Raw genomic sequence first — 27,839 nt, 5'->3', positions numbered from 1 at the left:
CATGGAGCATATCCTGTCAGCGCCAGCCATTGTCCACCCCAGCTCGAAGAAAAGCATTCACTTTGGTTGTTAGTGAAAAATTTCATCAACAGCAGGTGGGAGTCAGTGTGGAATAAATACAGAGGATGGTGGGGGTGGGTGCGAGAGTGATGTTGGGAGTGCATGTATTAACCTAAAAAAACACAGATGGACAAAACTCTTGTGTTGAGCGGGTGTTAATAGTAGGTTGTACCTACTGCCCATTCTCTTCGATATTAGTACGGCTGGTAACTCACATGGTTCAGGGTGCGGGAGTGGCAGTAACTGGGAAGCTGCAGGTGGGCAGATACCTTGTCCTGTCGAAACAGAAAAAGAAAAGGACTCATTTAAACCTTATGCTTTAAAAATTCACATTTATCTGTCTTTTACTGACCAGTGTGAAAAGTTAGATTTTAGTCTGCAAGATGTTTTGATTCATAAAATTCCGATACAGCTTATCCAATCCTTACACCTAACAGCTCTTTGGCTGAATCTCAAGGTAGAAGTGGAGGCTGGTGTTTTTTTCAGGTGGGAAGGGGCTTCAAGTGCCCATTAATGGACTTGATCCAGAAACCGGAAATGACCTTGCCTGCTTCCAGCTTTCGCTGGATCCATTCAGAAACAAGTCGAGAACATCCTCACCATGGAGAAGATTTCATAGATGAATGGTAGAGCAGACTCGATGGGCAAAATGATCTGTTCAGCTCTTATATCTTATGTTTTATTGGAAATCTCAAATTCTGAGTTCCCTGCAACTTCCCAATTGGCATAACAACAGCTGATGAATAAATCTAAGAGTTGAACATGTTGAATTACTAGATTGATGTTTAGTACCCTGTCCGTGATATCAACATTCTGAAAATGTTTATTAAAATGATAGCCTCACAATGTGTACAATTCATGGGTGGGGTCAGAATTTGGAGGCTATAACGTATATTCAATACATTTGTCATTAGGGCTTTCAATAGCAATGTGCATCGTACAGTCCCAGAGCACCACAATGTGCTGCATAACCCTTCAGCTGTACCCATTCCCCACTCGGAAACATTCGCTCAGTATTAGTTCAATTGCTGACTCACGTGGTTGAGGGCAGGGTGGAGCCATAGGTTGTTGACTTGGTTGTGGGCAGACACCTTGTGCTGTCAAAACAGAAATATCAAAATACCTATTTAGCGATTATACTTCAATAATTTACACTTAGTTGTCTTTTATATGGTGACCATTTTAAGAAAAAAAATAGATGTTGGGCCAGCCGGGGTGGGATGTCAATCCCTGACATCACAGAGCCTTGGGAAATTAAAACTTCAAAGTACTTGATGAGTCTGACGGATCATGTAACTATTGCGACGGATTGGGATTTAAACTAAATAGTGGGAGGTGCGTGGATTCTGTTGCATGGAGAATTAAATGGAAAAGGTTAAAGTGGGCAAGGGCGCAGAAGAGATTAAAATTTCCAGAACAGGTTACAGGACAAAGAGGATGGAAAGGGTAAGGAATCTAACTTCAGGCACAGCAGATCAGTCAGGATTTCATTCAGTCCCAAAAAACTGTGACAGTTTGCAACAGAAAGTAAACTAACAGACAGCAAAAGTGTGATAGTAAATTTCAGGAGGAACTGATTACACAGACTGGGAGCCATTCTGGCTCTTCCTTGGTCCAATTACATAAGATATGACGACAAGAATTATTAATATGAGAATGTTGGCAGTTACCACAGGATTGAGGGTGTTGGTGTTAAGTGCATGCAGTATATGAAACAAGGGAAACGAGCTAGCAGCGCAGATTGAAACTGGTGCAGCTGGTGCTGTGGGTATCACAGAGATGTGGCGTGAAGGGACTCAGGGCTGAGAACCACTGGGAAGGGTAAAGGCTTTGTCAAAAGGACAGGCAGATGGGCAGAGGCGGTTTCCTACTACCTTGTTAGCAGGAAATAAACTTAAATCCATAGCAAGAGGTGATATAGAGTCTGAAGCAGTAGAACCTGTGTGCGTACAGTTGAGGAACTTCAAAGGAAAAAAGATCTTGATGAAGGTCCGGTACAGGCCTCCGAGCAGTGGTTAGGACATGGAGAAGAAAGTAAAACTGGAAAAAGAGAAGGCAGGTAAGAAAGGCACTATTACAATAATCTTGAGGGTCTTCAATAGAGAGGGGGACTGGGAAATTCAGGTTGGTAATAGATCTCAAGGCAAGCAAGTCGAGGAATGTTTATGGGATGGCTTTTCAGACTAGCTACTGGTAGCACCCATTAGGGAATAAGTAATTCTGGATTTGGTGATGTGCAATGAGACAGACTTGATTAGGGAGCTGCAGGTGAAGGAACCCATGGGGGGAGGTGACCATAACATGATAAAATTTAACTTGCGGCTTGAGAGTGAGAAGCTGGATTCACATGTAATGGTATTACAATTCAGCAAAGATACGAAGGAGGAGCTGGCCGGAGTTGATTGGAAGGGGAGCCTTGCAGGGAAGACAGTGGAGCAGCAATGACAAGTGTCTCTGGGGGTAATTCAGGAGGCATGGCAGAAATTCACCCCAAGGAATAAGGAACATACAAGGGAGGGCAAGGCAGCCATGGCTGACAATGGAAGTCAGAGACATTATACAAGCAAAGATAAAGAATACAACGTGGGGAAGATTACTGGGATTCTAGAGGATTGGAAATCCTTTAAAAACCAGCAAAGGATAACTAAAACAGGAATAAGTGGAGAAGGAGATGAAATATAAGCCAGTTAGTAATGTAAAAGAAGATTACAAGAGCTTTTGTCTGATATATAAAATGTAAGAGAGAGGCAAGATGGACATTGGACTTCTGGAAAATGAGGTTGGAGAAGAAGTAATGGGAAACAAGGAAATGGCAGAGGAACTGAACAGGCACTTTGCATCAGTTTTTATGTTAAGACTCATGAGCAACATACCAAATCTTCAAGAGAATCAAAGGGCAGATGTGAGTGCAGTCGCCAGCACTAAGGAAAAGGTGTCTTTAAGACAGAGATAGGTAGATTCTTTATTGGTAAGGGGATGAAGGGTTACAATGCAAATGGGGTTGAGGAAGATATCAGCCATGATTGAATGGTAGAGCAGAATTGATGGGCTGAACAATGTAATTCTGGTCCTATTTGCAATGGTCTTTTGGGGAAGCCCACATTCTGGATTCCCAGCAACTTCCCAAGGAACATGCTGAATTAATAGATTAACGCTTTGTACCCTGGCAGTGATATTGACATTCTGAAAAGGTTTATAAAGATGACAGCTTCACAACGTGTACCATTTGTGGGTGGAGTCAGGATTTGGAGGCTGTAATGTGTGTTCCATGAATTTGTCATCAGGGATCTCAATAACACTGTGCATTGTACAGTCCGAGGGTACCACAGTGTGCTGCATAACCCTTCAGCTGTACCCATTCCCCATTCTGGAACATTCTTTCAGTATTAGTTCTATTGCTGACTCACGTGGTTGAGGGCAGGGTGGAGCCACAGGCTGTTGACTTGGTTGTGGGCAGACACCTCGTGCTGTCAAAACAAAAAAATCAAAATTCTTATTGAACAATTATACTTTAATAGTTTAAAGTTAGTTGTCTTTTCTGTGGTGGCTATTTTGGGAAGAAAAAAATTAGATGTTGATGTTAGATATTTTGATTCTGAAAATTATGAGTGAGCCTATCCTATAATTTGATGCTGTAATACATTTAGAGTTAGAATCCCAACAGGGTGGAAACAGGCCCTTTAGCCCAGCAAGCCCACACTGACCCTCTCCCCCATTACTCTACATTTCCCCCTGACTAACAAACCTAACCTACATATCCCTGAACACTATGGGTGATTTAGCATAGCCTATTCACCTAAACTGCACGTCTTTGGACTGTGAGAGGTAATCAGAACACCCAGAGGAAACCCACGCAGACACAGGGAGAATATGCAAACTCCACACAGACAGTCACCCGAGGCTGGAGTTGAACCTGGGTCCTTGGCGCTGGGAGGCAACACTGCTAACCACTGAGCCACCGGGCCACCCTTTGCTGAATCACAGTCAAGGGTGTCAATTTGATGTCAAGTGGAGAACATCCCTGCGGCTGTTGGTTAAGTAACTTCAATTCTCAAAGAATAATTTAACTGGGCAGGGCACTGAACCCAATATTCAGCCAATACTGGCCAGTCTGGACTGCGTGGACCTCACCCGCTGCAACCAAGTGACAGTGAAGTGGGGACTGCTCCCACACTCATAAATCCTCCAACTGCGAGGCAGCATTTCACAGAATTTCATTCAAGAGTGCAGAATTGATTTCCCATTTTTTGAAAGTCAAGGTCACCTGTCTTCTGCTTACCCACCTGCTCCTTTGGCATCTGGTCTCAGACCTCCCTCATTTTGACCTGCACCTCCATGCTTCCAGCTGTCACTTTTGCTTGGAAGATACTCAGGTAAAAACAATGACTGCAGATGCTGGAAACCAGATTCTGGATTGGAGTGGTGCTGGAAAAGCACAGCAGTTCAGGCAGCATCCGAGGAGCAGGAAAATCAATCATGCAGCTCTAGCCTAAAGCTCTGATGTGAAACAAGAGGCACAATAACAACACCAATAGTGAAGCAAGCAACACCGCCTGCAGCAAATACCAGTCACATTCTCCTCAGCCACTGGACACAGGGGATGAACATAGAGACCCAAATGGTCAGAGATGGGAATTCAAAACAGCACCTTGAAGTACAGGATCAGCCCTATTAACTTCATAGACCCATAGAATCCCAATAGTGCGGAAGCAGACCATACAGCCCATCAACTAGGAGAAAGTGAGGACTGCAGATGCTGGATTTACCAGAGTTGAAAAGTGTGGTGCTGGAAAAACGCAGCAGGCCAGGTAGCATCCGAGGCCTAGGAGAAAGTGAGGACTGCAGATGCTGGATTTACCAGACTAGGAGAAAGATTCCTGAAGAAGGGCTTGTGCCCGACACGTTGATTCTCCTGCTCCTCGGATGCTGCCTGGCCTGCTGTGCTTTTCCAGCACCACACTTTTCAACATGCAGTCCATCAAGTCCACACTGACTCTCTGAAGAGCATCCCACCCAGACCTAACCCCCTACCCTATTCCTGTAACACTGCATTTCCCATGGCTAACCCACCTAACTTGCGCATTCCTGAATAATTTACCATGACCAATCCACCTAGCCTGCACACCTTTGGACTGTGGGTGGAAACCTGAGCACCTGGAGGAAACCCACACAGACACAGGGAGAATGTGCAAACTCCACACAGACAGTCGCCCAAGACCGGGGCCGGAATCGAACCCGGGTCCCTGGCGCTGTGAGCCAGTCCATTAATACCTAAAGCCCAAGATCCCACATATTCTTCAACCTTGAAATAATACCTCAATTTTCAAGTTCTGTAAAACAAATTGACAAACTCTAAATGTTCCAATGTTGCTCTGCACCTCTAAACATATACACCAATATGTCCTCAACAGGTCTCCCCAACCACTTACTCTTTACAAGCTGGGAAATGACTTCTTACTTTCCCTATGGTCACTCCCATTATATTCTCATATTCTCTGTTTGCCAGCTTTTCTTCTAGAACATAGAACATAGAAAAGTACAGCACAGAACAGGCCCTTTGGCCCATGATGTGCCGAGGTGAAATTCTATTGTAAAATATAATAACTTAACCTAACGCACCCCTCAACTCACTGCTATCCGTGTGCATGTCCAGCAGTCGCTTAAATGTCCCCCATGACTCTGCTTCCACCACCACTGCAGGCAACGCATTCCATGCATTCACAACTCTCTGCGTAAAGAACTTTCCTTTGATGTCTCCTCTATACCTTTCTCCTAATATCTTAAAACTATGACTCCTTGTTTTAACTGGGCACCACTGAGAAGGTTATTGCTGAGCAGGTGCTGCTGGATTGTACTGTTGATGACAACTTCCATCACTCCATTGGTGATCAACAGTAGAGTGATGGGGCAGTAATTGGCCAGGTTGGATTTGTCTTGCTTTTTAGTACAGGACAATTTAGTACTTGGGCAATTTTCCACATTGTCGGGTAGATGTCAGTGCTGTAACTTTATTGGAACAGCTTCGATAGGCAAGCAGCAATTTCTGGAGCACAAGTCTTCAGTACTATCGCCAGAAAGATGTCAGCACCCATAGCCATTGCAGGATCTAGTGTCTCCAAAGGTTTCTTGTTATCACGTGTAGAAATGCGAATTGGCTGAAGACTGGAATCTATAATGGTGGAGACCACTGGAGGAGGCCGGGATACATCATCCACTCCGCACTTCTGGCTGAAGATTGCTGCAAAAGCTTCAGCCTTATCTTTTGCACTGACGTGCTGACTAAGAGAAGGCAGAGAATGGGAATAAAATGTTTTTTTCAGCATGGCGGCCGGTGACCAATGGAGTTCCAAAAGGGTCAGTGTTGGGACTACACCTATTTACGTTATACATTAACATGCTGGACAAAGGAACTGAGGGCATTGTTGCCATGTTTCTAGATGACAGACAGGCAGTGATACAGGTAGCGTTGAGGAGTAGACTTTGTGAGGACTTGGATAGGCTAGGAGAGAGGGCAAAGAAGTGGCAGATGGAATACAATGTGGATACGTGTGAGGTTAGGCACTTTGGGAGGAAGAGTAGAGGCACAGACATTTTTCTAAATGAGCAAAGTCTTCAGAAATCTGAAGCACAAAGGGCCTCAGGTGTTTGAGTTCGGGATTCTCTGAAGGCTAACATACCAATTCAGTTGGCAGTTAGGAAGGCAAATGCACCGTTAGTGTTAACATTGAGGGGGCTGGAATACAAGAGCTGGGATTTATTGCTGAGGCTGTATAAACCTCTGGTCAGACTGCATTTGGAATGTTGTGAGCAGCTTTAGGCCCCGTATCAAGGGCCTTAGAAAAGATCCAGAGGAGGTTGACAAGAAAAGCCTCGGGAATGTTGGGCCTGTCGTTTTAGGAGCAGTTGAGGGCTCTGGGTCTATATTCAATGGAGTTTCAAAGGATATGGGAGCATCCAATTCAATCTTACAGAATACTGTGTGGGCTGGATAGAATGGACATGGAAAAGGTGTTTCCACTAGTAGGAGAGACTAGGACCTGAGGGCACAGTCTCAGAGTGAAGCGATGACCCTTTAAAACAGCAATGAAGAGGCTTGGTAGCTCAGTGGTTAGCACTGCTGCCTCATAGCACCAGGGACCCAGGTTCAATTCCAGCCTTAGACAAATGTCTGCGTAGAGTTTTCACATTCTCCACATGTCTGAGCAGGTTTCCTCCGGGTGCTCCAGTTTCCTCCCACAATCCAAAGATATGCAGGTTAAGTGAATTGGCCATGCTAAATTGCCCATTGTGTAGGCTATTAGTGAGGGGTAAATATAGGGTAGGGGAATGAGTCTGGGTGGGTTACTCTTCAGAAGGTATGTGTGGAATTGTTGGGCTGAAGGGCCTATTTCCACACTGTCGGAATTCTATTTCTTCACCAGCCAAAGGTGGTGAATCTGTGGAACACGTTCCACATCTGTGGAAGCCAAGTCATTAAGTGTCTTTAAGACAGGGATAGGTAGGTTCTTTATTGGTAAGGGGGTAAAGGGTTACTGGGATGGGGAAGGCGAAGGCAGGAGAATGAAGTTGAGAAAGATATTAGCAATGATCGAATGGTGGAGCAGACTCAGTGGGCTGAACAATGTAAATGTGCTCCTATCTCTAATGATCTTTTGGAGAATCCCAAATTCAAGGTTCCCTGCAACTGCCCAACTGACAGAGATAGATAAGTTCTTGATTGCCAAGGGGATCAAAGTAAGTGGAAAACCTATCAACCATTTTCGAATGGTGGAGCAGACACGATGGGTCAAATGGCCTAATTTCTGCTCCTATGTCTTATGGTCTTATAACAACAACTGATGAATAAATCTAAGAGTTGAACGTGCTGAATTAATAGATTAATGCTTTGTACCCTGGCAGTGATATCAACATTCTGCAAAAGAGAATAAAAATGACTGCTGGACAACGTGTACCATTTGTGGGTGGAGTCACGATTTGGAGGCTGTAATGTGTGTTCCGTGAATTTGTCATCAGGGCTCTCAATAACACCATGCATTGTGCAGTCTCAGCGCGCCACAGTGTGCTGCATAACCCTTCAGCTGTACCCATTCCCCATTCTGAAACATCCCCTCAGTATTAGTTCTATTGCTGACTCACGTGGTTGAGGGCAGGGTGGAACCACAAACTGTTGACTTGGTTGTGGGCAGACACCTCGCGCTGTCAAAACAAAAAAAATCAAAATTCTTATTGAACAATTATACTTTAATAATTTAAAGTTAGTTGTCTTTTCTCTGGTGGCTATTTTAGGAAGAAAATAAATTAGATGTTGGAGTTAGATATTTTGATTCTGAAAACTATGAGTGAGCCTATCCTGTAATATGACACTGTAACACATTTACAGTTAGAATCCCTACAGTGTGTAAACAGGCCCTTCAGCCCAGCAAGTCCACACTGACCCTCGGAAGAGTAACCCACCCAGATCCACTCCCCTATTACTCTACATTTCCCCCTGACTAATGCACCTAACCTACATATCCTTGAACACTATGGGCGATTTAGCATGGCCAATTCATCTGACCTGCACATCTTTGGACTGTGGGTGGAAACCAGAGCACCCAGAAGAAACCCACGCAGACACAGGAAGAATGTGCAAACTCCACACAGACAGGCACCCAAGGCTGGAATCGAACCTGGGTTCCCGGTGCTGGGAGGCAACACTGCTAACCACTGAGCCACTGGGCCACCCTTTGCTGAATCACAGCCAAGGGGGTCAATTTGATGCCAAGTGGAGAACATCCCTGGAGGTGTTGGATAAGTAACTTCAATTCTCAAAGAATAATTTAACTGGGCACTGAACCCAATATTCAGGCAATACTGGCCAGTCTGGACTGTGTGGATCTCACTGCAACCAAGTGACAGTGAAGTGGGGACTGCTCCAAAACTCATAAATCCTCCAACTGCGAGGCAGCAATTCACAGAACTTCATTCAAGAGTGCAGAACTGATTTCCCATTTTTTGGAACTCAAGGTCACCTGTCTTCTGCTTACCCTCGTGCTCCTAAGTCTTATGTTCTCAGACCTCCCTCATTTTGACCTGAGCCTGCATGCTTTCAGCTGTCACTTTTGCTTGGAAGATATTCATGCAGCTCTAGCCTAAAGCTCCGATGTGAAACAAGAGACACCGTAAAAACACCAACAGTGAAGCAAGCAACACCGGCTGCAGCAAAACCAGTCACATTCTCCTCAGCTACTGGACACAGGGGATGAACATAAGGACCCAAATGGTCAGAGATGGGAACTCAAAACAGCACTTTGAAGCATAGGATCAGCTTTCTTGATGAGTAGGAGCACGAATGCCTCTTCAGACAAGGGCTTTCAACGCAAATCACAGTCATAAAAGCAACAGACATATGATATATACGGGCTTTTGAAGGCCATTCAGCCCATCATAAGTCCATAAGAAATAGAAATAGGAATAGGTTATTTATCCACTTGAGCTTGCTCTACTATTCAATAGGAGAATGGTTGATCTGACATTCCTCATGTCCACTTTCCTGCCTCTCCCCCCAGAATTCTTGATTTCCCCGACTGATCAAAACACTATCAAAAATATACACAAGGACGCTGCCCCCACATTTCTCTCTTGCAAGGAGTTCCAAAGACCCTCATCTCTCTGATAGAGAAATTCACCCCTCATCTCAGACTTAAACTGATGCCTCTTAATTCTGACAGTATGGGTCTACCTACAGCACATGGTCTGCAGCAGTAGAAGAAGGCAGTTCACCATCACCTTCTCAAGGAAAAGCCAATACATTTGGGCCTAGCCAGCAATGCCTACGTCCCACAGGTAAATAAAAGAAAATGCCCTCTGGTCCTGGACACTCCCACGAGGAGAAACATCATTGTCTAAAATGCATGTCTTTACTCTAAGATGATGCCCTCTAGTTCAGTCCATGCAGGGGCTGAGATGGTGGATGGAAGCAGGAGAGATGGGAACTCAATTTAGCAGAAGAGGTGAGCTCTATTCTAACCTCTCACCTCTCCATGTTGAGTGACTAGACCTTCCCTATTCTAACTGCCCTGCAACCACTAGCAGTAAAGTTCAGCCCCAGCCTGTTCCATCAAGAGAGCTGAAAATGTGTTGCTGGAAAAGCGCAGCAGGTCAGGGAGCATCCAAGGAGCAGGAGAATCGACGTTTCGGGCATGAGCCCTTCTTCAGAAATGAAGAAGGGCTCATGCCCGAAACGTCGATTCTCCTACTCCTTGGATGCTGCTTGACCTGTTGCGCTTTTCCAGCAACACATTTTCAGCTCTGATCTCCAGCATCTGCAGTCCTCACTTTCTCCTGTTCCATCATGAGACCCCTCCTCATGTTCCCATGGATGTACTTGCTCTGGCAGCCTTCAAAAACACACTCTCTACACAAATGTTAGCCATCAGGCTGCAATCCAGCTGCAAAGTCAATCCCTGACATCACAGAAACTCTGAGGAATTGAAATTTCAAAGTGTTTGGTGAGTCCTGGCCATTGTATTACTATGGTAATGGATAGGGATTTAAACTAAATAGTGGGGGTTGGGTGTGGGGGGGTTTAGTTGCACGGAGAATTAGATGGAAAAGGTTAACGTGGGGAAGGGCTCAGCTGGGATGCAAGTTTCCAGAACAAGTAATAGGACAGAGAGTATGGAGAGGGTGTGGATTCTAACTTCAGGCACAGCACATCAGGGAACAACTATGAGAAGGGGGTCAGTCGCCAAAGGACAGAGGGTGTTTTATTCTAAATGCACGCAGTATATGAAACTAGGGAAATGAGCTTGTTGTGCAGATTGAAAGCGGCAGGAACGATATTCTGGGTATCTCAGAGTCATTGCTTCATATGGATCAGGGTTGGCAACAATTAAAAGGACAGGCAAATGGGCAGAGAGGAGTGGGCTTGCTTTGTTAGTAATAAAGGAAATTAAATCAATAGCAAGACGTGATAAGAGTTCTGAAAGTGTAGAATCTATGGGTACAGTTGAGGAACTGCAAAGTAAAAACCAGACTTTGATGGGAATCATGTGCAGGCTTCTAACCAGTAGTTAAGACGCAGGGAAGAAACCAGAACTGGAGATAGAAAAGGCAGTTAAGAAAGGCACTATTACAATGATTATGGGGGGGGCATCAATATGGAGGGGAACTAGGAAAATCAAGTTGGCAGTTGATCTCAAAGTAAGGAAGTTGTGGAATGTCTATGGGATGTTTTGTTTTGGGCCACTCAGTGGTAGCACCCAATAGGAAACAGGTACTTCTTGATTTGGTGATATACAATGAGGCAGACTTGATTAGGGAGCTGGAAGTGAAGGAGGCCCCAGAGGACAGTGGCCATAACATGATTCAATTCATCTTGCGGTTTGAGCGAGAGAAGCTGGTATCAGCTGCAATGATGAGACAATTGAGTAAAGGTAACTACAAAGACATGGGGGAGGAGCTGGCCAGAGTTGATTGGAAGAGGAACCCAGCAGGAAAGACAATGAAGCAACAACGGCGGGAGTTTCTGGGGTGAAAAAGTGCGTGGTAAAAGAAGGCTGAGTCAGCATGGCTTCATCAAGAGGCGATCACGCCTGACAAATCTGTTATAATTGTTTGACGAAGTAATGAATAGATTAGACAAAGGACAGCCAGTGGACATGATCTCATTGGATTTCGGGATGCATTTGACAAGGTGGCACACAGGAGGTGACTAAATAAGACAAGAGCCCATAGAATTAAGGGGCAAGATACTGGTATCAATAAAGGATTAGTTGATTGGCAGAAGGTGGAGAGTGGGAATAAAGTGTTTTTTCAGCATGGCTGCCGGTGACTAGTAGTGTTTTGTGTTCGGCCGACAACCATTCACATTATACATTCTGGACAAAGGAACGGATAGTATTGTTTCCACATTTCCAGATGAAACAAAGATAGAACATAGAACACAGAACATAGAACACAATACAGCACAGAACAGGCCCTTTGGCCCACGATGTTGTGCCGAGGATTATTCCTAATCTAAAATAAAATAACCTAACCTACACACCCCTCAATTCATTGCTGTCCATGTGCATGTCCAGCAGTCATTTAAATGTAGGCAAAAGTGAGGACTGCAGATGCTAGAAACCACAGTTTAGATCATAGTCGTGCTGGAAAAGCACAGCAGGTCAGGCAGCATCCGAGGAGCAGGAAAATCGATGTTTCAGGCAAAAGCCCTTCATCAGTCACTTAAATGTCCCTAATGGCTCTGTTTCCACCACCACCACTGACAACGCATTCCATGCATTCACAACTCTCTGCGTAAAAAACCTACCTCTGACATCTCCTCTATACTTTCTTCCTAATATCTTAAAACTATGACCCATCATGCCAATCAATCCTGCCCTGGGGAAAGGTCTCTGGCTATTGACTCTATCCATGCCTCTCTGTACCTTGTATACCTTGATCAGGTCACCTCTCTTCCTCCTTTTCTTCAGTGAGAAAAGTGCAAGCTTAGTCAACCTCTCTCTGTAAGACAAGCCCTCCAGTCCAGGCAGCAGCCTGGTAAACCTTCTTTGCACCCTCTCCAAAGCCTCTGTATCTTTCCTATAATGGGGCACCCAGACTGGACACAATATTCCAAGTGTGGTCTCACCAGGGTATTGTAGAGCTGCAGCAAAACCTTGCGGCTCTTCAGCTTGATACCCCTGTTAATGAAAGCCAAAACACCATATGCTTTCTTAACAACCCTATCCACTTGGGTGGCAACTTTGAGGGATCTATGCACTTGAACACGAAAATCCCTCTGTTCCTCCATACCGCCACGAATCCTGTCTTTAATCCTATATTCAAGTTTGACCTTCCAAAATGCATCACTACATAGGCAGTGAGACAAGTAGTGTTGAAGAAATGGGGAGGTTGCAGGATATGGACGGGCAAGGAGATTGGGCAAAGAAGTGGCAGATGGAATACAATGTGGGCAAGTGTGAGGTAATGCACTTTGGTAGGAAGAGTGGGGGTGCAGTCTATTTTCTAAATGAGGAAAGACTTCAGAAATCTGAAGCACCAAGGGACTTGAGAGTCCTAGTTCAGAATTCTCTTAAGGTTAATATTCAGGTTCAGTTCAGAATGGCTCATTCCTGATGAAGGCCTTTTGCCCGAAACGGCGATTTTCCTGCTCCTTGGATGCTGCCTGACCTGCTGTGCTTTTCCAGCGCCACTCTAATCTTGACTCGAATCTCCAGCATCTGTAGTCCCCACTTCTGCCTATTCAGGTTCAGTTGGCAGTACGGAAGGCAAATACAATGTTAACATTCACTTTGAGAAGGCTAGAGCTGGGATATACTGCTGAGGCTGTATAAGCTTCTGGTCAGACTTTATTTGGAATATTGTGAGAAGGTTTGGGCCCCCTATCGAAGGAAAGATGTGCTGGTCTTGGAAGTGGTCCTGAAGAGGTTTACGAGAATGATCTTGGGGATGAAGAGCTTGTTAAATTAGAAACAGTTGAGCTCTCTCGGTCTAACTTGATGCAGTTTCGAAGGATGAGAGAGGATCTGATGGAAATTTACAGAATACTGAGAAAGCCTGGATAGAGCTATTTCCATGAGTAAGAGAGACTACAACCTGAGCTCACAGCCTCAGAGGGAAGGGATGGCCTTTGGTCGTGAGATGAGAAGGAATTTCATCAGCCCGAGGTGAACCTGTGGAACACATTAGCGCAGAAGGCTGTGGAAGATAAGTCTTTGTGTGTATTAAAGAAAAAGACAGTTGGGTTCTTGATAGTGTTATGAAGCAGAGGTCGACACCCCTCTGATAATTAAAACCGAAACCCCAAAGAAGAGCACTTTGCCTCATAATTTTGATAAAGAAGTGTGACAAGTGGTATAACCCATGTCTCATCCCCAATCTGTTATAAGGAATGGTTAAATGAAATGAAATCCTTTCACTTACTCTACAATTAATGAGTAACAATTAATTATCTAATTCCAACAGTCAACAAGTTAACATAATTCCTAACCGACTGAAAAATTATTCCCTAACTACTCCTTATTCCCTAACTGAATTAAATGCTCTTGGTACACTGTTTCAATAACACAAGACCCACCTATATCAATCCAAATAATAAAAACAATAAATTAAAACTTAATCTCTCTGTTTTCATAGTCTGTGTGTTCTCCGCTTTATTTCCAATCTTCCTTCTGCTGATCTCAAGTCACAAATGCTTTTCTTAGAGTCAGCGACTCCTACAGCATGGAGACAGGTCCTTTGGCCCAAGCTGGTCCATGCCGACCAAAATGTCCATCCACGCTAACCCCATTTCCCTGCACTTGGCCCATATCCTTCTAAACCTTTCCTATCCATGTATTTGTTCAAATGCATTTTAAATGTTATTAAGGTACCCTCCTGAACAACTTCCACTGGCAGCTCATTCCATAAGTGTACCACCCTCTGTGTAAAAACGTTGCCCCTCAGGTTCCCTTTTCTACTTTCTCCTCTAACCTTAAACTGATGCCCTCCAGTCCATGATTCCCCAACCCTAGGAAAAAGGTATTCACCATATCCATGCCTTTCATGATCTTATACACTTCAAAAGATACCCCCCCCCCCAGTCTCATACGCAGTGAAGAAAAAAGTCCTAATTTGTCTAATCTCCCTCTCTAACTTGGACTGTTGAGTCCAGGCAACATCCTTGTAAATTTCTTCTGCACTCTTTCCAGTTTAATAACATCCTTCCTATAGCAAGGTGACCAAAACTAAACACAATACTCCAAGTGCGGCCTCATCAACATCCTGTATAATGCAATATAACTTCCCAATTTCTCCTCAATGCCCTGACTGATGAAGGCCAGTGTGCCAAAAATCTACCTGTGACTCCACTTTCAGAGAACCGTGCACCTGACTCAGAGATCCCTCTGTTCCACTATACTCCCTACACAGGGAAGTCAGCATGACAAAGGGGCAGAGTAGGCAGGGTGCAGATGATGAATGGTAAGGGACAGGTGTCTGAGGTGCATTTGTTTTAATGTGAGAAGTGTAGTAGGTAAGGCAGATGAACTTCGGGTTTGGATTCGTACCTGGGACTATGATGTTATTGCTATTACTGAGACTTGGTTGAAGGAAGGGCAAGGTTGACAACTAATTATCCAGGATATAGATGTTTCAGGCAGGACAGAGAGAGAGGTAAAAGGGGTGGAGGAATTGCATTACTGAACAGAGAGGATATCACAGTTGTGCTAAAGCAGGTCACCATGGAGGACTGGAACAGTGAGGCAATATGAGCAGAGATCAGAAATAGGAAGGGTGCGGAAACAATGTTGGGGCTGTACAACAGGCTTCCCAACAACGATCATGAGATAGAGGTACAAATATGTAAACAGATTATGGAAAGATGTAGGAGTAACAGGGTGGTGGTGATGGGAGATTTTAATTTTCCCAACCTTGACTGGGATGCACTGAGTGTTAGAGGTTTAGATGGAACAGAATTTGTATGGAGCATCCAGGAGGGTTTTATAGAGCAATATATAAACAGGCCAACTTGGGAAGGGACCATACTGGACTTGGTGTTGGGGAATGAGCCCAGCCAGGTAGTTGAAGTTTCAGTAGGGGATTACTTTGGGAATAGTGATCACAATTCTGCAAATTTTGAATTACTCATGGATAAAGATGAGAGTGGTCCTAAAGGAAGAGTGCTAAATTGGGGAATGGTCAACTACAGCAAAATTCGGCAGGAGCTGGGGAATGTGGATTGGGAGCAGCTGTTTGAAGGTAAATCTACATTTGATAGGTGGGAGGCTTTTAAACAGAGCTTGATTAAAGTGCAGAACTGACAATATCCCTGTGAAAAATGAGGGATAGAAATGGCAAGGTTAGGAAACCATGGATGACAGGTGAAATTGAGCTAAGAGGAAAAATGACACATACATAAGGTCTAAGCAACTGAAAACAGACAAAGCTTTGGTTGCATACCAGGAAAGTAGATAGATACATGAATGGGTAGGGAGCAGAGGGATACAGATCCTTAGAAAATAGGTGACAGATTTAGGTAGAGGATCTGGATCGGTGCTGACTTGGAGGGCTGAAGGGTCTGCTCTCCTGTCTTGTAATTTTCTTTGTTCTTTTTTCATTGTTTCTTAAGGCCCTACCATTCACCATTAAACTTTTTTTAAAATTTGACTTTCCAAAATGCAAGACCGCACACTTATCGATATTAAGCACCATTTGCCATCTCTCACCCCGCTTGCCCAGCTGATCAAGGTTGTGTTGCAATTTCTGATAACCTTCCTCACTGTTCACGATACCTCCTATTTTACTGTCATCTTCAAATTTACTAATCATGACTTGTACATTCTCATCCAAATCACTGTTATAGATAACAAACAGCCATGTGCCCAGCACCGACCCCCGAGGCACTTCACTAGTCACAGGTCTTTAGTCCAACAAGCATCTTTTCACTATTACCCTCTGCTTCCTACCATCAAGTTAATTGTGTAACCAATTTGCCAGCTCTCCCTGGATTCCATGTGATCTAACCTTCCAGAGCAGCCTACCATATGGAACTTTATCAAAGGCCTTACTGAAATCCATATAGACTACGTCTACTGCCCTGCCCTCGTCAACCTTTCTGGTCACTTCATCAAAGAACTCTAACAAATTTGTGAGGCATGATCTCCCACTCACAACGCCATGTTGAATGCTCCTAATCAAATCTTGTCTTTCCAAATGCTTGTATATCTTATCTCTCAGAATGTTCTCATGTCACTTACCAATCACAGATGTTAGGCTTACTGGTCTACAGTTCCCAGGGTTTTCTTTGCAACCTTTCTTGAATAAGGGCACAGCATTCGCTACCCTCCAATCTTCCGGGACTTTACCCATGGCTAATGATGATGCAAAAAACATCAGCTAGGGCCCCTGCAATGTCTTGCAGTGTTCTTGGATATATCTGGTCAGGACCAGAAGGTTTGTCCACTTTCACACATTCTAATGCATTCAACAACTCCTCGACATTGATATGGACTGTCCCCAAGATATCACCATTAACTTCCCCAAGTCTTCATGTCTTTCTCCACAGTAAACACAGAGCATAGAACATAGAACATGGAACAATACAGTGCAAAACAGGCCTTTTGGCCCTTGATGTTGCGCCGACCTATGAACGAATCTAAGCCCATCCTCCTCCACTATCCCATCATCATCCATGTGCTTATCCAAGGATTGTTTAAATCTCCCTAATGTGGCTGCGTTAACCACATTGACAGGCAGGGCATTCCACACCCTTACCACTCTCTGAGTAAAGAACCTATCTCTAACATCTGTCCTAATTCTATCACCCTTCAATTTGTAGCTATGCCCCCTCGTACAAGCTGACGTCATCATCCTAGGAAAAAGACTTTCACTGTTTCTGCTGTTTACCTATTATTTACTTATCTATGCGATTTAACTATGTGATCTGCCTATATTGCTTGCAAAACAAAACTTTTCATTGTGCCTCGATGTACATGACAATAAATTCAATTCAATTCAATACCCTATCTAATCCTCTGATCATCTTGTATATCTCTATCAAATCCCCTCTTACCCTTCTTCTCTTCAATGAGAACAGTCCCTAGTCTCTCAGCCTTTCCTCATAAGAGATTCCCTCCAAACCAGACAACATCCTGGTAAATCTCCTCTGCACCTTTTCCAATGCTTCCACATTCTTCCTGTAATGGGGCGACCAGAACTATATACAATATTCCAAGTGTGGATGCACTAGCATTTTGTATAGTTGCAGCATGACATTACGGCTCCGGAACTCAATCCCTCTACCAATAAAACCTCACACACCGTATCCTTCTTAACAGCACTATCAACCTGGGTGGCAACTTTCAGGGATCTATGTACATGGACTCCAAGATCCCTCTGCACATCCACACTACCAAGAATCTTTCCATTGACCCAGTATTCTGCCTTCCTGTTATTCTTCCCAAAGTGAATCACCTTTATTTATCTGCATTGAACTCTATTTGCCACCTCTGAGCCCAATTCTATAGTTTATCCAAATCCCCCGCAAACTGGAACATTCTTCCACATTGTCCACTACTCCACCGATTTTGGTGTCATCTGCAAACTTACTATCCCATCCACCTATGCCTGCGTCCATGTCATTTATAAAAATGACAAACAGCAGTGTTGCCAAAACAGATCCTTGTGGCACACCACTAGTAACCGGACTCCAGGCTGAATATTTTCCATCAACCACCACTTTCAGAAAGCCAATTTCTAATCCAAACTGTTAAATCACCCTCAATCCCATGCCTTTGCATTTTCTCCAAAAGCCTACCATGTGGAACTTTATCAAAGGCTTTACTGAAGTCCATGTACACCACGTCAACTCCCCTGCCCTCATCCACATGCTTGCTCACCTTCTCAAAGAACTCAATGAGGTTTGTGAGACACAACCTGCCCTTGACGAAACCATGTTGACTATCTGAAATCAAACTGTTGCTTGCTGGTTGATGATAAATCTTATCTCTTATAATCCTTTCCAAAACCTTTGTTACAACAGAAGTAAGGCTCACTGGTCTATAATTACCTGGGTCATCTCTACTGCCCTCCTTGAACAAGGGCACAACATTTGCAATTTTCCAGTCCTCTGGTACAATGACAACTCAAATATCAAAGCCAAAGGATATGCTATCTTCTCCTTAGCTTCTCAGAGAATCCTCGGATAAATCCCATTTGGTCCAGGGGACTTGTCTACTCTCACTCCTTCTCGAGTTGAAAAAACCTCTTACATTAATCTTGATCCTTTCTAGTCTAATATCCCATATCTCATTCTTCTCCTCTACAATATTCTCCTTTTTCTGAGTGAAAACAGATGAGAAATATTCGTTTAGCACCTCTCCGATCTCCACAGGGTCCACACACAACTTCCCACTTCTGTCTTTGACTGGCCCTATTCCTACCCTAGTCTCCTTCTATTCCTCATATATCTACAGAAAGCTTTAGGGTTCTCCTTTATTCTACTTCCTAAAGACTGTTCATGTTCCCTCCTTGCTCTTCCTAACTCTCTCTTTAAATCCTATCTAGCTACTCTGTAACTCTTCATTGCCTCATCTGAACCATCTCGCCTCAACGTCACATAAGCCTCCCTCTTCCGCTTAACAAGAGATACAATTTCTTGTTAAGAAAGCGGTTCCCTTACCTTATCACTTCCTCCCTACCTGACAGGGACAAACCTACCAAGGACAGGTAATATCTGTTCCTTAAACCAGCTCCACATTTCGATTGTCCCCATCCCTTGCATTTTGCTACCCCATTCAATGCATCCTAAGTCTTGCCTAATCGCATTATAATTGCCCTTGCCCCATTGATAACTTTTGCCCTGTGGCACGTACCTATCCCTTTGCATCGCTAAACTAAACGTATGGTCACTCTATCTAAGATGCTCACCTATCATTAAATCAAACTCCTGGCCTGGTTCATTACCAAGCACCAGATCCAGTGTGGCCTCCCCTCTTGTCGGCCCTTCGACATACTGTGTCAGGAAACCCTCCTGCACACATTGGACAAAAACCGATCCATCCAGCGTACTACAGTTATAGCATTTCCCCCTTCAATGTTGGTGAAGTTAAAGTCCCTCATAATGACCACCCTGTTCCTTTCACTCCTGCCCAGAGTCGTTTTGCTAATCCTCTCCTCCACCTCCCTGGAACTCTGCAGAGGCCTATAAAAAACTCCCAGCAGTGTGACCTCTCCTCTCCTGTTTCTAACCTCAGTCCACTCCACCTCAGTAGATGAGTCCTCGTTAAAAGTTCTTTCAGCCACCATTATACTGTCCTAGAGTAGCAAGGTCACACCTCCCCTCTTTTATCACTTTTTCTATTCTCAATGAAAGAGGAGAAATATTAATGGAGGACCTCACCCATTTCCTGCGGTTGTACACATACATGTCCACTTTGGTCCTTGAGGGGTCCTATTCTCTCCCTAGTTGTTCTTTTTCCTTCTTCCGATAATTCCTCTGTGAAGAGTTTGATCTAGAAATACTCTGGTACATTTGATGAGTCTTTTTAGAGAGCCTAACAATTTTGTGTGAGAGCTGAAAATGTGTTGCTGGAACAGCGCAGCAGGTCAGGCAGCATCCAGGGAACAGGAGAATCGACATTTCGGGCATAAGCCCTTCTTCAGGAGGGCTTATTTTGTGTGAGAGCCAGGTTCATCTCTCAGATGGCAGACTTGCTTTTGTTGCAGCTGAAGTTTGGCTCTCCCTTTTGATGGCAGGTGTCTCTCTCCCTAATTTTCAAATCCCTGCATTTTTTATTCATTAATTACATATGATTACATATTCATTTCTTTACAATCAGATGCGAGGTAGTCAAAACCAACAGATTTGAATTCAATTGGTCCTTAGTCTCCAAGTACCTTTTTAAAATAATTGGCTGAATTTAAACTGTTGTCTGGATAGGACCTGGTTACTCAAAAATTTTTGTTTCTATTGTTTCTTGTTTCTATTATTGGGGCTTTGCACAATGCTTGCAAATTTCCAAGCACAGACAAAGCACAATCTCTTAAAGGTTACTGGTTTTCGATTCATGTTGTAATTTTACCATTTTACCAAATTTTGTGACAGTAGGGTCAAAGGTTACAGGGAGAAGGCAGGAGAATGGGGTTGAAAAAGATACCAACCATGGTTGAATGGTGGAGCAAACTCATTAGGCTGAACGGCCTATTTCTCCTCCTGTACCTTACTGTCTTATGGGGGATCCCAAATTTTGGGTTCCCTGCAACATCTCAACTGACATAACAACTGCTGAAGAACAAATCTAGGAGTTGAACATGCTGAATTATTAGATTAATACTTTGAACCCTGTCCGTGATATCGACATTCTGCAAAAGAGTATAAAAATCATGGCTTCACAGAGTGTACCATTTGTGAGTAGTGTCAGGATTTGGAGGCTGTAACGTGCGTTCAGTAGACTTACCATCAGGGCTCTCAATAACATTGCACATTGTGCAGTCCCAGAGCACCACAGTGTGCTGCATAACCCTTCAGCTGTACCCATTCCCCATTTAAAAATATCCACTCAGTATTAGTTCTATTGCAGACTCACGTGGTTGAGGGCAGGGTGGAGCCACAAACGGTCGATTTAGACGTGGACAGACACCTTGTGCTGTCAAAACAAAAAAAAAATCAAAATTCATATTGAATAATTACACTTTAATAATTGACACTTATTTGTCTTTTCTCTGGTGGCCAATTTGGGAGGGAAAAAATAGATATTGGTCTGAGATATTTTGATTCTGATAACTGATTAAGCCAATCCTAATATTTGATGCTGTAACAGCTTTGCTGAATTAAAGCCAAAGGGTCAATTTGATGCCAGTGGAGAATATGGGCGGCACGGTGGCACAGTGGTTAGCACTGCTACCTCACAGCGCCAGAGACCCGGGTTCAATTCCCGCCTCAGGCGACTGACTGTGTGGAGTTTGCACGTTCTCCCCGTGTCTGCGTGGGTTTCCTCCGGGTGCTCCGGTTTCCTCCCACAGTCCAAAGATGTGCAGGTCAGGTGAATTGGCCATGCTAAATTGCCCGTAGTGTTAGGTAAGGGGCAAATGTAGGAGTATGGGTGGGTTGCGCTTCGGCGGGTCGGTGTGGACTTGTTGGGCCGAAGGGCCTGTTTCCACACTGTAAGTAATCTAATCTAATCTAATACCCCATAGCTGTTGGCTGATTTCAGTTCTCAAGGAGCAGTTCCACTTGGCACTGACCCCAATATTCTGGTTGAAGTGGCCAGCCTGAACTATGTGGACCTCATCTGGTACAACCATGTGACAGTAAAGTGGGGAATACTATAGAGTCTCTCCCGATAGCTCAAACTGCCCAGTCCCGGCAATATCACAGAACATTACAGAGCAGTACAGGCTCTTCGGCCCTCTATGTTGCGCTGACCGAATCCTTGTAAATCTTTTCTGTATCCTTCAAGTTTCAGAATATCTTTCCTATAGAATTCAGGGACAACACGAGAGCAAAAGAAAAAGCAAACAATTTGCAAGAGTTTTTTTAGATATAAAAGATAAGGAAGACATAAGAGTGGACATTGGACCGCTGGATAATGAGGCCTGAGAAGTAGTAATGGGGAAAAAGAAATGGCAGAGGAACTGAATTAGTCCTGAGTAGCAGTCTTCGCAGTGGAAGACACCAGCAGCATATCAGAACTTCAGGAGAGTCAAGGGGCAGAGGTAAGTGCAGTGGCCATCACTAAGGAGAAACTGCTGAACAAACTGAATGGTCTGAAGGTGGATAATCACCTCTCCAGATGGATTGAATCCCAGGCTCTCAATTTTGTTGGGGTATTAATATTTTCAGAAATCACTGGAGTCAGGGAAGGTCTTGGAGAATGGGAATTGACTAACGTTAAACTCCTATTTAAAAAGGGTGAGAGGCAGAAGATGGGAAAATTAGAGGTCGATTATCCTGACCTTGATTGATTATAAATGATGATATTGTGAAGTACTTGGAAGTGCATGGTAAATAGGACTGAGTCAGCATGGCTTCATCAAGGGGCCATGCAGGAGGCTGCTGTATAAGAGCCCAAGGCATTGGGGCAAGGTACTGGCATGGATAGAGGATTGGTTGACTGGCAGAAGGTGGAGAGTAGGGACAAAGGAGTCTTTATCAGGTTGGCAGCCAGTGACCAATGGGGTTCTGCAGGGTCAGTGTTGGGACTCCAACAGCTTATGTTATACATTAATAATAGGGATGAAAGAACTGAGGGTATTGTAGAAGACACAAAAATAGGCAATAGGACAGGTAGTGTTGAGGAAGTGGGGAGGGGGCAGAATAGGAGAGTGAACAGAGCAGGGCAGTTTGAATTTAATGAGGGAAAGAGTGAGGTTATGTACTTTGGTGGGAAGAATAGAGGCATGGGCTATTTTCCTGTGTCTGTGTGGATTTCATTTGGGTGTTCCTAAATCTTGTAGTCTTATGGAGATCACAAATTCTCATTCCCTGCAACTTAGAATCATTGAATCCTTACAGCCTGGAAGCAGGCCATTCAGCCCATCGAGTCCACACTGACCCACCGAAGAGCATCCCAGCCAGCTAGTTCTGGACTCCCCCACCCCAGGGAAAAGACTTTATCTATTTATCCTATCCATGCCCTTCATGATTTTACCCTACAGCCTCCAAAGCTCCAGTGAAAACAGCCTTATTCCAGGGAAAACAGCTATTCAGCCTCTCCCTGTAGCTCAAATCCTCCAACCCTGGCAACATTCTTGTAAATCTTTTCTGAACCCTTTCAAGTTTCAAAACATCTTTCTGATAGGAAGGAGACCAGAATTGCACGCAATATTCCAACAGTGGCCTAACCAATGTCCTGAACAGCCGCAACATGACTTTGCAATTCCGGTACTTAATACTCTGACCAATAAAGGAAAGCATACCAAACGCCTTCTTCACTATTCTATCTACCTGCAACTCTACTTTCAAGAAGCTATGGACCTGCACTCCAAGGTCTCTTTATTTAGCAACACTCCCTAGGACCTTACCATTAAGTGTATAAGTCCTGCTAAGATTTGCTTTCCCAAAATCCAGCATCTCACATTTATCTAAATTAAACTCCATCTGCCACTTCTCAGCCCATTGGCCCATCTGGTCAAGATCCTGTTGTCATCTGAGGTAACCTTCTTTGCTGTCCACTACACCTCCAATTTTGGTGTCACCTGCAAATTTACTAACTATACCTCTCATGTTCACATCCAAGAGGCAGTGTGATGCAGGAGGTATATGTAGGCCATATAATAAAGCCATAAAGAACAGAAATCAGAGTAGAAATCGGAGTAAATCTCCATGAGCCTGCTCCGCCATTCAATGGCTGATCTGATATTCCTCATGTCCACTTTCCTGCCTTTCCCCCATAATCCTTGATTTCCCAACTCATCAAGAATCTACCCATCTCAGCCTTAAAAATCCTCAAGGACTCTGTGCCTGTAGCTCTCTATGGCAAGAAGTTCTGAATACTCTCAACCCTCTGATATAAGGCTATGTTCAGACTGTATTTGGAATGTGGTGAACTGTTTTGGGCGTTGTACCAAATAAAAGACATGCTGGTCTTGGAGGGTCTCCAGAGATTCAGAAGAATGATCCAGGGATGAATAGCCTGTCATATGAAGAGCAGTTGAGGGCTCTGGGTGTGTTGGGTGCAGTTCAGAAGGATGAGTGAGAATCTGATTGAAACTTCCAGAATTCTGAGGTGCCTGGATAGAGTGACCGTGGAGAAGATGCTTCCACTAGTAGAACAGACTAGGACCTGAAGGCACAGCCTCAAAGTAAAGGGATCTATATGGACTTCAGTAAGGCATTCGACAAGATTCCCGATGGGAGACTGGTTAGCAAGGTTAGATATCATGGGAGAACTACCCATTTGGATACAGAACTGACTCAAAGGTAGAAGACAGAAGGTAGAGGGTTGTTTATCAGACTGGAGGCCTGTGACCAGTGGAGTGCCACAAGGATCAGTGCTGGGTCCATCACTTTTCGTCATTTATAAAAATGACTTGGATGTGAACAGAAGGGGTATAGTTAGTAAGTTTGCAGATGACACCAAAATTGGAGGTGTAGTGGATAGTGAAGAAGGTTACCTCAGAGTTTAATGGGATCTTGATCAGATGGGCCAATGGGCTGAGGAGTGGCTGAAGGAGTTTAATTTAGAGAAATGGGAGGTGCTGCATTTTGGAAAATCAAGTCAGAGCAGGACAGACACACTTAATGGTAAGATCCTGGAGAGTGTTGCTGAACAAAGAGACCTTGGAGTGCAGGTTCATAGCTCCTTGAAAGTGGAATTGCAGGCAGATAGGATAGTGAAGAAGGTATGCTTTCCTTTATTGGTCAGAGCATTGGGTATATGAGTTGGGAGGTCATGTCGCGGCTGTACAGGACATTGATTAGGCTACTTTGCAAGACTGCATGCAATTCTGGTCTCTTTCCCATCGGTAAGAATGTTGTGAAACTTGAAAGGGTTCAGAAAAGATTTACAAAGATATTGCCAGGGTTGGAGGATTTGAGCTGTAAGGAGAGGCTGAACAGGCTGGGGCTGTTTTCCCTGGAGCATTGGAGGCTGAGGGGTGACCTTATAGAGATTTATAAAATCTTGAGGGGCATGGAAAGGATAAATAGACTAAGTCTTTTCCCTTGGGTGGGGGAGCCCAGAAATAGAAGGCATAGGTTTTGGGTGAGAGGGGAAAGATATAAAAGGGAACTAAGGAGCAACTTTTTCATGCAGAGGATGGCGCGTGTATGGAATGAGCTGCCAGAGGAAGTGACAGAGTCTGGTACAACTACAACATTTAAAAGGCATCTGGATGGGTATATGAATAGGAAGGGTTTAGAGGGATATGGCCAAGTGCTGAAAATGGGACTGGATTAGCTTAGAATGTCTGGATGGTATGAATGAGTTGGACCAACGCATTGGTTTCCATGCTGTACATCTCTATAACTCTATGACTCTATGAGGATGACCTTTAGAACTGAGATGATGCAGACTTTTAGTAGGCCGAAGGGGGTGAATCTGTGGAAAATATTGCTGCAGAATGCTGTAGAGGTCAAGTCATTGCGTGCATTTAAGACACAGATAGGTTCTTGATTGTTTATCGGATCAAGAATCACAGGGAGAAGGCAGGAGAATGGGGTTTAGAAGATATCACCTATGATCGAATGTTGTAGCAGACTCGATGGGCTGAACAGCCTAATTCTGCTCCTATATCTTATGGTCTGATAGACAATCCCAAATTCTGGGTTCCCTGCAACTACACAACTAACTTAACAACAGCTGATGAATAAATATAGGAGTTGAACATGCCGAATTAATAGATTAATGCTTTGTACCCTGTCAGCGATATCGACATTCTGCAAAAGAGTATGAAAATCACAGATTCACAGAGTGTACCATTTGTGTGGGGTCAGGTTTTGGAGGCTGTAATATGTGTTCAATAGAATTGCCATCAATAACAATGTGCATTATACAGTCCCAGAGCACCACAGTGTGCTGCATAACCCTTCAGCTGTACCCATTCCCAATTCAGAAATATCCGCTCAGTATTAGTTCAATTGCTGACTCACGTGGTTGAAGGCCTGGTGGAGGCATAAACGGTCGACTTGGTTGTGGGCAGACACCTCGTGCTGTCAAAACAGAAATATCAAAATACGTATTGAGCAATTACACTTTAATAAGTGACACTTAGTTGCCTTTCCTCTGGTGGCCATTTTGGGAAGAAACAATTTGATGTTGGTCTCTGAGATATTTTGATTCTCAAAACTCTGAGTGAGCCTATCTTATAAATTAATGCTGTAACAGAGGTTCATAGTCATAGAGATGTACAGCATGAAAACAGGCCATTCGGTCCAACTCGTCCATGCTTACCAGATATCCAAACCCAATCTAGTCCCACCTGCCAGCACCCGGCTCATATCCCTCCAAACCCTTCCTATTCATATACCCATCCAAATGTCTCTTAAATGTTGCAATTGTACCAGCCTCCACCATATGCTCTGGCAGCTCAATCCATACACGTACCACCCTCTGAGTGAAAATGTTGCCCCTTAGGTCTCTTCGATATCTTTCCACTCTCACCTTAAACCTATGCCCTCTAGTTCTGGACTCCCCAACCCCAGGGAAAAGACTTTGACTATTTATCCTATCCATGCCCCTCATAATTTTGTAAACCTCTATAAGGACACCCTTCAGCCTCCAACGCTCCAGGGAAAACAACCCCAGCCTGTTCAGCCTCTCCCTATAGCATATAATTCAGAATGTAATGAGAGTTTTAAACTGAATAATGTAAGTGAGGGATTAAGCTTGGTTACGCGCAGCAAATCAAGGAGTAAAGTCAGGACAGGGAGCAAAATGGTCATGTGAGAAAATGTCAGCAAATGGTGGGAAGGGAGAAAGAGAATAACCTAAAGTTCACCGATGGTCAAGATTAGATGTCACGAAGTTGAAAGGCAATACTAAACCCTGTATATCTGGAAGCACTTGACATTCACAACAGAGTAAATAAACTGATAGCATAGACTGAAGTGAATAAATAGCTATTACAGAGATGTGGCTGCAGGATAACAAGCATTGTGCCATGAATATTGAAGGGTGTAAGATATTCAGGGAAGAATACGAGACTAGGTAAAGGTGGAGGGGGAGCACTGTTAATCATGGATGCCATTGGTACAATAGTGAGAGATAACTTTGATTCAGGAGATCAGGATGCAGAATGGATTTCTGTGGAGATTAGAAATAGTAGGGGAAAGGAGACACTAGAGTCATAGAGTCATAGAGATGTGCAGCATGGAAATAGACCTTTCGGTCCAACCCATCCATGCCGACCAGACATCCAACCCAATCTAGTTCTACCTGCCAGCACCTGGCCCATATCCCTCCAAACCCTTCCTATTCATATATCCATCCAAATGTCTCTTAAATGTTGCAATTGTACCAGCCTCCACCACATCCTCTGGCAGCTCATTCCATACACGTACCACCCTCTGCGTGAAAATGTTGCCCCTTAGAGGTCTCTTTTATATATTTCCCCTCTCAACTTAAACCAATGCCCTCTAGTTCTGGACTCCCCGACCCCAGGGAAAAGACTTTGTCTATTTATCCTATCCATGCCCCTCATAATTTTGTAAACATCTATAAGGTCACCCCTCAGCCTCCGACGCTCCAGGGAAAACAGCGCCAGCCTGTTCAGCCTCTCCCTATCGCTCAAATCCTGCAACCCTGGCAACATCCTTGTAAAACATTTCTGAACCCTTTCAAGTTTCACAACATCTTTCTGATAGGAAGGAG

The 27,839-nt window shown here is 44.0% G+C and overlaps 1 protein-coding gene across 1 annotated transcript in view; it reads right to left on the bottom strand.

Moving 5' to 3' along the window:
- Positions 1-27,839, bottom strand: part of LOC122550341 (skin secretory protein xP2-like) — a 131,425-nt gene that overhangs the window by 101,061 nt on the left and 2,525 nt on the right. Inside the window, exons 3-8 of the mRNA XM_043691069.1 lie at positions 26,120-26,179; positions 21,114-21,173; positions 8,197-8,256; positions 3,468-3,527; positions 1,098-1,157; positions 237-335 (exon numbers count right to left, since the gene is read on the bottom strand). Of these exons, the coding sequence (XP_043547004.1) occupies positions 237-335; positions 1,098-1,157; positions 3,468-3,527; positions 8,197-8,256; positions 21,114-21,173; positions 26,120-26,179 (399 nt within the window). The remainder of the gene's footprint in view (positions 1-236; positions 336-1,097; positions 1,158-3,467; positions 3,528-8,196; positions 8,257-21,113; positions 21,174-26,119; positions 26,180-27,839) is intronic.

Source organism: Chiloscyllium plagiosum, chromosome 5, assembly GCF_004010195.1.
Source record: "Chiloscyllium plagiosum isolate BGI_BamShark_2017 chromosome 5, ASM401019v2, whole genome shotgun sequence".
NCBI lineage: Eukaryota > Metazoa > Chordata > Chondrichthyes > Orectolobiformes > Hemiscylliidae > Chiloscyllium > Chiloscyllium plagiosum.
This window is presented reverse-complemented; position numbering and strand designations above follow the sequence as displayed.